Source organism: Gekko japonicus, unplaced genomic scaffold (genome assembly GCF_001447785.1).
Source record: "Gekko japonicus isolate JY-2015 unplaced genomic scaffold, Gekko_japonicus_V1.1 scaffold234, whole genome shotgun sequence".
In the NCBI taxonomy this organism is placed as follows: Eukaryota; Metazoa; Chordata; class Lepidosauria; order Squamata; family Gekkonidae; genus Gekko; species Gekko japonicus.
Window position 1 is genome coordinate 566,273 of NW_015161954.1, and position 12,006 is coordinate 578,278.

At 41.2% G+C, this 12,006-nt stretch overlaps 1 protein-coding gene across 1 annotated transcript; it reads right to left on the reverse strand.

The window, feature by feature from the left end:
* Nucleotides 1-306: 306 nt before the first annotated feature.
* Nucleotides 307-11,701, reverse strand: LOC107125986 (chromosome unknown open reading frame, human C5orf15). The gene is made up of 3 exons (XM_015429475.1): nucleotides 11,469-11,701; nucleotides 3,948-4,492; nucleotides 307-1,756 (listed from the first exon to the last, which is right to left on the reverse strand). Exons 1-3 carry the CDS (start codon nucleotides 11,668-11,670, stop codon nucleotides 1,625-1,627), a joined length of 879 nt encoding a protein of 292 aa, XP_015284961.1. The 5' UTR covers nucleotides 11,671-11,701; the 3' UTR covers nucleotides 307-1,624.
* Between the last annotated feature and the right edge of the window lie 305 nt (nucleotides 11,702-12,006).

Consider the following 12,006-nt stretch of genomic DNA (forward strand, 5'->3'; position numbering starts at 1 on the left):
TGATGTTTAGTAAAGAACATAAAGTGAAATCACACAGATTTATCAGGGAACCAGCTCATTAAGTTGAGCCCAATCAGCCTAATACTAATATAGTACAAAACTGATGTTCACAAGGTGAATCATCTTCTGTATACCATATGTAAGGGTTTATACATTGTTCAAGATCTTATATGAAAATATGATTTGGCTACATATCATCTAGCACCATTTAAAACAGTATGAATGGATACTCTGCATCTTATGCTGTTCTCACACCAATGCAACTCACATTTCAGAAATGAACCAAACTGCTACATGGTTAACACACTTTGTGTGGTCTTGATCAAAAAGAATTCTTTTTATTGCAAACATACAACTGTACAAACCAAGCTACAATTACCATAAAATTATATCCTTGGAGTTGTATTTCAAAAAATTTATTAAATGATACAACAAAAATTGCAAGAAACAGTTATGGCATCTCTTGCTTGTGTTTCTCTTTTTCTTTGCATTCAGAAACACTAAACAGAGAGATCCAGAAGCTCAACTGCTTCTCTACGGAAAACCATGCCCAGTGCAACTCTTTTCATGCCAGAGGTTTGAGTTTTTTTCAAAATATTACACTATACTTGAATATAAAGTCATTCATTATGGTTTCAGTTAATTATATACATATTTTCCAGTCCTGTAGAGAATCAGTCATAAACAGGATGTAAATAAATGTAATTCTATGAAACTGTATACTTTACAACTTGTAAAAATGAACATAAATAGCAAAATTACACAAAATTTAAAAAACTTAATGTACCAAGAATTAGCCGTGTAACCCACAATGAAGGGGTTTATCTTTTTTTCAAAAATAAAGAGTTCAGTATTTGCTGGAGATGAGCAACTTCAGCCCATGACGTTTCTATATCTGCAACCAGTTACCCCAGTTGGACCAACACCTGACATCTCTCTCTCTCTCTCTCTCAAGCCTACACGCCTTCCAGGTTTGTAACACAATAAACCCCTGCTTCAAATACATATTTGTTGGCATCTCAATTTCTAGCCGAAAAAATGTACCTTAACTCCAGATTTTTTAAAGCAAAATTTCTACAACGCAATTACTGAGAACTGGGCTCTGAATCAGCAAAAAATCAAACTGGTATTTTTGACTACGTAGACTGATAATTTAGTAATGTGTACAAAATATTCCTTTTCTGTACAAAGGCAATGGAGAACAATACAAGCAATTTGGCTAAAAGTGACCCAGCCTTACACAGATGGACACTTTATATTATTTGTATTGAGGAAAAAAACAAGTACATGATTCAAACAGGCAACCACCATAAACTTCCTTTTAGTGCTAACTCACTTGTTATGGATTCATTAGCGAGTGTGGACTACTACATGGCTATATTCTGAACGACAATTAACTGCTCCAGGCAGAAGGAAATACAATGCGGGGGAGTGAATAAAGTTGGCATTATCGTACACTGATTCTGAAGTTTGTCTGTCACCAGAAGTAACTACTGACCTTACATGTCCTCATATAAAACTGAAAGGCAAAAGAGTGCACACACCTCATTGCATATGGCAACACCTGCACGTTATATAAAAACAAAGCAAAAAATTAGTTTGGCAAATTCAGATCACACAGCTTTTAAAAAACATAATCATTTGTAATTTTTAATGAAGGCATTGCCTCATTAACATTTTGATCTAAACGATGATATCCAACTGTTCTGGAGCAAAGTCCATCTCGCCATCTTCTACCCTGAACCAACAGTATGATCTAAAAAGGAAAACAAAAACATTTAACTAAGTATAAAGCAATAACAACGTTGTTAAAAATAGTAACAATCTTCCACATAAATTTCCTGTTCTATCAGGTTTCTCCATCATCCACCCACAACTATCATACAAGCATTGCCACATTTTCCCACTTGCCTGTACTACACACCAGTGTTCCCGCTAAGCTGAGTTAGTGTGAGCTAGCTCAGAGTTTTTTAGCCTCCAGCTCACACATTTTTGTCTCAGCTCAGGAAGGATGGCTCCAGAGCAAACTAATTTATGTAATAGCTATGTCACCTGCTCACAACTTTAAAGCCAGTAACTCAGAAAGTAGAATTTTTGCTCACTGGACTCCACAGCTTAGAGGGAGCATTGCTACACACATATAACATTTTACTTAGGACTGATTGCTTCTACCTTCAGAGAGGTCAATGAGAGAATCTAAGGAAGCTGAAACACAGCCAGTTGAGATTACTTTTTAAAAAAAACCTTATCCCCACCCATGCTACTGTAAGACCCTGCTTCTTCAACAAGCAAAATGTTGTACATTCATTTCACTCCTAAAGGAGAGGAGAGCACACTGCAAAGGAAAACTTGCTCAAGTTATTTGCAAATCAAGCTTTTAAATGTCAATGCTATGTTACTATTAGTTCATATAAAAAGCTGTAGCAACTGGACGATTTCCAGTTTTCTGACATGAATGCTTTAAAATAATAAATGCTTTAAATAATAAAGTATAATCCATTTTAAAGGTGTACTATGCCTTCATGATCTCTAGTTAAAAGTCTTGTAAAGAAGTCTCCTCTATATGTGCTGACTCCACTAACAGTGTCCCTTTGTTCCAAAAAGGCCAAAATCTGATCCATGGAATAGAGTACTGGATTTGGACATGTTTTCAGAATAAAGTACAAGATACATGCTTTACAATTTGCCCAAATATGAAGGGAGAAATCTAAAGACACAGAAAACAGTGTCATAAATTGACCACATTTATTACAGATTGACTGAAAGCAAAGAAAAATACTGACTTAACAAGAAATAAAATAAAAGAAGAGGTGGAGGAAATATATTTACACTTCTCAGAACATTAAGCTAAAAAAAAGCTCAGACATTTTTGTCTAACCCCACTCTAAAGCACAACAACGCCCAAAGAAGTTTATCCAGCCTTACTTCATTCTTTTTAGCTTACGTACATTGTCAAATCTTCTTTCTGTTTGCACACATACCACAATTGCTAATTAGCAATGAGTTAGATCTAAAGAACCACAAGCAGAGCTCCATTCATGAAACAGATATTTCCTGCAAACGTCCAGCTGCAGCCCCCCTAAACTCACTCCCCAAAAGTTCCCCCAGGGATCAGGCACCCTTGGGAATGGTACAGGAGACTGCAGGGGGAACTGACAGAAATTGATCCTCCTCTTGCATGAGCAAAAGTGCCTTTTTACTAACAACAGGAGAAGAAACATTCAATCTAATGAATGATAAAGGGCTGGGTTTGGGGGCGGGGACAGATTCACATGTTCCAGCTATTAATTTAATTGATTGTACTATTTATTTAAAACATTTCAGTCTCACTTTATTTTCCTGGACAAAAAACAGTCCACAATGTAGCAACCAAGTTGCAAAGGCATAAATTAATGAAATTAAAACAGATTAAAATACACAGTTAACCATTTTAAAACAGATTAAAATACACAGTTAACCATTTTAAAATACACCCAAGAGTTAAAATACACAGGTCAAGCAAACTCACTGCCAGATCTGCTGGAAAAGTTTACCTTTCACCAAATGCTCTCTGGAAGAGGACTGTCTTGCTAAATGAAGCAAGGGAAGGTGCCCTCCTTACCCCCTCTAGCAGGCCATTCTAACAGACTTGGCCTAAAATGGAAAAAGGCCTGTGATCTTGCTATGGCTGTGTGGACAGTCCTAAAGGGAGAAGGCTGTCTGAAGAGTGTGTGCCCATAGTAGTCTGAGATTTCCTAATATCTACAAGCCTTTGTTTCATAATTTAGCTCTGCCTTGGTCTTCCATATAATTTTTAATTTTAAAACACATCTATTATGCTATACATATTATTAGCTTTGCATATGATCAGATACAAAACACAGTTCAAGTGCCACCATGCAATGCAAGGGGGAAATATATTAGCGCTGCATGTAGCTCTGAAGTGTTTCAATGAAAACTCAACTTACCTTTCTTTTATTATGATACGTGATGTAAACCACAGCTACCAAAAAGGCAACTACCACTAGATGAAAAAAGAAATGGCTGTCATCTTCTAACCCTGAGATAGAGTCCTTCATCTCATCAGCAAATGGCTTATTTCCATAGCTGCGTGTGCTTGCCCACTGCTCTTCTTCATCTTGGGAATCTAATGTTTCTTCAATTTGATTGTCATCTTCTTGAGAATCACCAAGATCTATAATTTCCTTTGCTGTTGATAGTGAACTTGTCAGTAAGTCCTCTACAATGTCATTGTCATCATCAGTGTCTTCACCAATATCACTATTAGACTCAAGAGACACAGACATTGGTGTCGGAGATGTGGCTGATTTATCTTCTGCTACTGTCAGGACAGGTACAACAGAAGGACCAACTTCCAAAGTTGGTGAGAGCATTTCACCTTTTGTTGAATCTTTTGCACTGATCTGACTGACTGTTGAAATTATGGGAGGTGAAATAGTGCTGAGCAGCAAATCAGTTTCCTCCTGAGATGTCTCGCTCTCAAGGGCGGTGTCTAGAAGACAATGAAAACCACACTCAACTAAAGTTTGAAACAAATGTTCATTCTATGATATAATTTGATTTTATTAAGAAACCAATAATATTTGCTTATTTTAAAACAATGTACACCTCTCCAAGTGCTCAGGGAATGTTTAATAAGAATGAAAAAAATCAGTAGCAGGCCAAATACAGTATATCTACCATGAAAACATGATCCACCAAAATTATTATTCTTTAAAAAGGGTTCAATAGTTAATACTAATAGCTCAAAGTCATTCTGGGGACAAAGCAAAACTATTTGTTATTACTTGAAATTTCGGAAACTTCAGTTATTATTCATGGGGGAGGGGTCATCCCACTCCCCCCACCTTTGCTTCCTCAGTTCTCCCCCACCCCTTCTCTCAGTCTCTTTTCCTCCCTCCTCCTCCTTCTCTGTCTTCCTCTCTTCTTCTCTTCTCTCATCGCAGTCTTTCTCTGTCTCTCTTCCTCCCCACCTCAGTCAGCCCTCCCCCACTCACTTGGCAGGTGGGGTCAATTATTTGCCAGCCCACCTGCCTGGCTACATCCTCCAGTCTGGACACAGAAAAAGAAAAGTTGGATGTATTACCCTGCCCTTCACTTGAAGTCTCAGAGCAGCTTACAATCTCCTTCCCTTCCTCTCCCCACAACAGACACCCTGTGAGTTGGCGAGGCTGAGAAAACCCTGAGAGAACTGCTCTCGGGAGAACAACTCTGAGAGAACTGTGACTGACCCAAGGTCACCCAGCTGACTACATGTTTAGGACTGGGGAAGCAAACCCAGTTCTCCAGATTCGAGTCCACCACTCTTAACCACTTACACCAAAGTGGCAGGTAAACGTGGTGGAAGCTGCACCCCCTTCTTGACCTGTCCTCCTAGCTCCAGCAGTGGTGGTTTCTGTCATGGTACTCCTCCTCCCCCACTCACCATCAGTCAGGGAGAAATGCCAGCTCCTGTTCTCCCACCTGCCCCCTTGGTCCAGCAGCAAGGGGGTGGCAAGGGCTCCTGCTCCTTTCCCACCTGCCTGCATCAGAGCTACCTGGAGAGTAGTGGCGGTTCCTGTTTTCCCTCCCCCTACCCTTCTTGACCAGAGAGGTGACAGTGCCTGGGCCAGCATTACAGGTGTGTCTGGGTGTGGGCTTGGCTGGCAATATAAGTAGAGATAATAAAAGATGTTGCCAGCAGCAGCACAAAGTTGGTGAAATGAGAAACAATTGCAATACCAGGCAATATGCTTAAGTGGTCATGTCTGATTTTTGCACCTGGCATCAAAATAATCTGTAACAAGTCCAGGACAGCACATGAAGAATAAACCTGGTTACCATGTTCTTCCAATGCAGAATTATTACATAGCCTTCAATCCAGGCTTCCAGAGGAGTCTGCTGTGCACATGCAAAGAGAATCAAATATGGAGTTGAGTCCCAATAACAGCAAGCTTGGGAGTTAAATGTACATATTTCAGTCTCAAAAAGAAGGCACTGATTAGGGATTGTGGTTAATATGTGATAGAATCAGGCATGGTAACAGATGAAATCTTTCTCCACTGAGTGAACTGGATTAGAAACTGAAGTGCCACATGGGTAAGAGGGTAACAGTAGGTTTCTACACCTTTCTTCATAACTGTTGTATGAAGTTCCATGGTAAGCATGTTGTTGTTGTTGTTCAGTCGCACAGTCGAGTCCGACTCTTCGCGACCCCATGGACCAACTAAGCATACAGCTCCTTAACTTGGCTAACATGCTTCAACAGATCATGACCACAGCTTGGATAAAATCCTTTGTTTTTTGCCAATGGGGGGTGGAACAATTTTTGCCAGTTCCCCCTCCCCCCATGTGGACCTTTACAGTGCACCCAGCACTGTTTCTGGAGTCTGCTGACATCCTGAGGTAGCTCTCAGGAGGAGGGGGGGGAATCTATTCTTCTTCCTGACCGCCCCTTGTGATACATGGCATCCAAGTCTACCTAAGAAGCAATAACCTACAGACTTTGATGGAAACAGAAGAGCAATGGCAATCATGACATGAACAGGAGAACTCTCAAGAGATTGCGTACATTCTTAAAAACAACTGATATTGGAATCTAGAATTTTTGTTTCAGCTTTATGCCCAACTACCACTTAAAAGACTGATGCTGGTTTTTCTCTCGTGAGAGACTCTCCACTCCAGGCAGCAATGTGGCAATGCAATTTAGCAACCAATGCTGGACAATAATAACCCTCTCTCACAGGCACTGGGAGGCAAATTTTGCTTGCCTACAGACAGCCCCTAACCTTTAAAAAGTTTCGCCCACAATAATGCATATCCTAATACGGACATGGACCTGCAATAAACCAAAATGCCAACTCTGTCCTTATATTCACTCTAACAAGATACAAACAGGGGTCACAGTGTACAATAACATGCCAAAAAACAGGAAATCACTGTGAGCAATGATAATGACACATTTAATAAATTTTACATAGAAACAAAGTCCAACAATTCATTTACTCAATATTACAATAAAAACAGAGTCCAACTTATTCATATTCTCAACAGAGTATAGCATTTCCCTCACATTACTCAATGAGTACACTGGTTTTTACACTCATGTCATTATCTTCCTCAAGAGTAATCTTATAGTTCTTATAGAGTTGGAAGGTGTTATAAAAAAGCACATGTATAAAATTCTAGTATATATATCATATAGGAGTGTACTATTTGAGTGTTAGTGTTCTACACCTTTAAGACATTAATATAACAACATGCAGCTGTCTGGAAGCCTTTAGATAGTTCCTTCAGAATTACTTTCCAAAGTGAGTAACATTGTCAGCTTGTCTTTTTAGTAGGCTTTCAGCCAGATAGATATAAAATGCTGAGATGTACTCACTTTACAGAGAGCTACTGGCCAACAATGTAATATGGAGAGCAAATGCCAGCCAATTTAAAGTAGGCTTGTTGCCACATAAAATTATGGACCGGCTGCTACGAGTAAATATGATTGGCCTGCTCCATTTTTAGAACATGCAATGGAACTGTAAGTAAGTTTAAAATTTAAAATTATAGTTATAATTGATAACAATATTACTACACACAGCTTCATGTTTGTTTTACTCCTTTCTAATGTGCTTTTTACAGGATAGCTTAGGAAAACACCTTCCAACTCCTAATGCATTCACTTCATAGAGAGCTATTGGCCTACAATGTGAAATGGAGAGCATATGTCAGCCAATTTTAAAGTAGGCTTTTGCCACATAAAATCATGGACTGCTTGCTACAAATAGACATTCAATTTATTGGCCTGCTCCTACTTAAGAAATGCAATGGAACTGATAATTTATAGAAGAAAACACCTTCCAACTCTATAAGAACTATAAGATTACTCTTGAGGAAGATAATGAAATGAGTGTAAAAACCGGTGTACTCATTGAGTAATGTGAGGGAAATGCTATACTCTGTTGAGAATATGAATAAGTTGGACTCTGTTTTTATTGTAATATTGAGTAAATGAATTGTTGGACTTTGTTTCTATGTAAAATTTATTAAATGTGTCATTATCATTGCTCACAGTGATTTCCTGTTTTTTGGCTTATATTCACTCTGATACAACACAATCACTAGACCCTAAAAACACGAGCCATACCATCTCAGGTTCATTCACTTGTTCATCTTCCAAAGTTATATATGCCATCAAGTGTTAATATGCCTATATGCCTTTTCACTCTCTACATCGGACAGTCCCTACACAAAAGAATAAATTTTACTTTCACACTACATTCCATTGCTGAGCAAAGAGTGGCAGTCCTCAAACAAAGTTAAGTTCAAGGGGAGATTACAATTTGAGATTGCTGAGTTTGAGTTCATTCACAAATTCAAAACAATGGCCCCTCCAGGGCTGAATATGCACATAGGATTCACACGGAGCATTAGCCACGCTACAGATATAGGCGGATTTTCCGGGCGCGATCACAGCACCACATCTGGGAAGCATAGAGCTCCCGTGGCGAACCCGAGGCTTCCCGCCGAAGATGCGGGGTAAAAAACTAGTACCTCCGAGGTACTAGTTTCCAAAAACCGCGGGGCAAGGGTGGGCGCCTGATTGCGTTTCCAGTGGTAAGTCGTGGCATCCGGCGCCCGCCCATGTCCTGTCACTAAGGGGAGGTACAGGGGGAGCGTGGCGGGAGGGCGGCCCGGCTGAAGCTCCTCCTGGAGGGGACCGGACGGAGGACACAGTTTGCATTCCTCTGCAGCCCTGGAAGGGGTTAAACCCGCGGAGCCTTTTGCTAGGGAGGCCGCTTCTTTGCCGTGCCGCAGGATTGTCCTGTGATCAGCACCCCCCCCTAACCACGGGACCTCGACGGGATGTCTGATCGCGCAGCCACGCGTTATTTTGCTCTGGGGCAAACAGCTACGCTCCCCCCCCCCCGCATTTTCCTGCCCGTGTGACCGGGGGGCCTATGTTTTGTATTGTAGTTCTACAACCTGACTCCTTTCTTTGCAACACCCCACCACACACTTTTAGACAGGGTTATAAGGACTCAGGGATCTCCATTCCTACTTGTATCTGATGAAGGGAGCTTTGAGTCTCAAAAGCTCATGTCCCAAAAACTCTTCTTCGTCTCTAAGGTGCTCCTGGAGTGGAATCTAGCTGTTCTACTGCAGTTCGACACAGCTACCACCCTCAGAAAATATGAAGGAGAAGTTTCAATACATACACTGAACCAAAATGTTGAATGGTATCTGTTCCTACTGAAATGTGCTTTCGGACTGTATTGGACTGTGAGCTAATGCTAATATAATTTATGCACACCTAGATTAGGAGAAACAATAATGAGCCTTTATTATTCATGCCTGCAGGTGATCAGAATCTATGTACCAGGTAATCAGCATAAACAAGATTCAGCAAAGCCAATCATTTCATAATATCTGTGTATAAAAATACGTTATGATTTGTAATTAGCTGTTATGGTACCAAGACAGCAACTTTTTTCCCTAATATACTGTTTTCAGCCACACACCAGTACATTTTGCTTTGCCTGTGAGCAGGCTGGTAACTAAATATATCATTTAATGCAGAATTCTGGCACCTAGGAGGCACAGAAGAGGTAATGAACACTGGGAGAAACATATATGGTTAACCATACAAATACAGCAGTATCTCATTAAATTAGGCTATCAAGTACAGTATTAGGACAGTCTACTGAACCAAATAACCATTAAATAGCACATCTAGTTTCCTACTCTGGTACAGAATATGGTCATCTTGTATGCTGAAGGTCTGCAGGTTTGCAAGTATAAGTTCTGAAGAGGTTTTCAAATGTTTTGCTGTGATGGTAATGAAACATATTTTATAACTGGCTTAAAAACTGGATCCTAACAGTTTCATGTGAACTACTTTTGAATTTAAAAAAAAAGATCCATGTTTTTAAGACATACAAAGCATTCTATTACAGAATGGAATAATTTGTGGAAACACTGAAGAAAAACTGAAAAGATTTTACAGTTGGCAATATCTGTAAGACCTAGGTTCAGCTCGTCACGCTGCCATGGAAGCTCCCTGGGGGACCTTGGGCCAGGGACACACATTCAACCTCATCTACCTCACAGTGTTGGTGTGAGGATAGAATGAAGGAGTTGAGAATGTTGTAAGCCATTTTGGGTCCCCATAGGGGTAAAAAAAGTATAAATAAATAAATAATCAAGTGAGTTACGAAACATAATACAGTCAATAATAGATAAGCCTATATAAACCAAACCACAGCCTGCTAATTAAGCATTTTTAGACATCAAAGGCCTGAAGAAACAAATTTCGAGATCTAAGAACCAACAAATCCCTGCAGGTAATTTAATAATCAAAAGCAGCCAGCAGTAAAGTTATCCCCTACAGGAGAAAAAATAGGAGAGAAAACATATTCTCTGGATCACAATTCAAATTATTGCCAGAAAACTGAAGTAAACCAGGAAGTAAAGTGGCAAATAGTGTCGCTTCTTACAAACTGGTGTTACATGTTCTAAGCAGCTAACATGAAGAACCAGTATGGCTCTGTTGTCATATTCTGAACTGTACCTTCTAAACCACATCCAAGGGCAGCCCGGTATAAAATGCATAACTAGTCTAAACTAGCAGTTACCAGGATATGCACCACACAGGTCAAATCCTTCTGCTACAGACTATATTGCTCAAAAAAAAAATTGCTGAGCTACTGGTTTTTTCTGAAATTACTCTGGTGCCTTAAAGTTGCTGAAGCTGAAACATGTTCAGTGTTAGTACAGAGAATGTAAAATACATTTTCCTTTTACAAACTGTGTGATCAAGCACCAAGTGTATAACAAACTGCAGTCTTCCCATCCTCACGGCTGCTGTACTTCAAAAGGAAGAACACTTCCACCTCTCTGCTCTGAATGGCCAAAAACAACATGCCACAATCCAGTATGGAGATGCTATGCCACAAAGAATTAATTATACATGTAGGATTTTGCCCGCCATGGAGTTGTAAATAGCATCATAAATTCTGTCAAAGGACATACAGGACTCCGCTTGACTAGAACGTGAACATACTTGAAGCACGGAGCATAGGTACATAATTTAGTGAGCGATGTGGCTGGCACGGTCACTTCCAGTAACACATACTAAGGGGGGAGGGATATAGATACACATGCCGCGAGGGGGGGGGAGATAAAATTCCTGAACTTGGAGAAATAGAGGTCTGCCTCTTAAGGTCGGGAGAGGAGTGGAAGTTATTCCTAGGAGTCGCGTGAAAGTCTGCGGGGCCGCCTGCCTAAACTATAAAACGGCGAAGGGTTCTCGGGAGGGCACCTCGAAAAGGGAGGCGAAAAGCTGCGAGCCGCCTGACAGCATAGTGGAGAGGGAAAGACAGAAGGCGGAACTCCGCACACTAAGGACAGCCGCTCCACTGAGAAGCAGAGAAAATCCTTCAAGCCCGGCACAGCCTGCCCCTCCCTGACCCTTTATCCACCAAGTCCTCTGTCCTCACCGTTCGCCTCCTGGCCCCAAGCCGGTAGGGCCACGTCGAGTAGTACGCAAAAAAGAAAGAGGGAGAGGGAAATCCGCCTGGTCGATAACGGCGGTGCCGGTCCCGCCACACCTCCCCTTATCTTTCGCCCGGCGGCAGCAGCCATGTTTGCTGACAAGCAACAGCGACTAAAGACGTGGCCTCGCCTCCCTACGCCCGCCATCCTCCAGGCGCTGCTAGGCAACGACGTTCCGTCCAACAAGACCGTGGCGTCAACTTCCGCTTCTAGACTTGGCACGAGGCTGGCCACTGCCCCAGTGGGCTGGCTCGAAAGCCGCACATTTCCGTTGGCCGTGGTTCCGGGAAAGCACCGCATGGCGTCGCTATAAGCCCCGAAATCTTTCAGGCTAGTACTGTAAACGCTAAAGATTCTTTTATTATTGCTAGACTACTTCCTGTTTTCATGAGCGCAGGGCCGGTGCCAGGGTTTTTTTAACACTAGGCGAGGCCACCTTCTGGCGCCCTCCCCCCCCCCGTGCGCCCACCAATTTTCAAACAA

Bases quoted from the DNA above. Each gene is read 5' to 3' on its own strand.
- LOC107125986 (XM_015429475.1), bottom strand. From the start codon at position 11,670: ATGGCGGGCGTAGGGAGGCGAGGCCACGTCTTTAGTCGCTGTTGCTTG. The intron at 4,493-11,468 runs GTGAGGACAGAG...ATTGTCTTCTAG, and splicing joins TTGGGGCCAGGAGGCGAACG to ACACCGCCCTTGAGAGCGAG. The intron at 1,757-3,947 runs GTAAGTTGAGTT...TTTCCTTTTTAG, and splicing joins CGTATCATAATAAAAGAAAG to ATCATACTGTTGGTTCAGGG.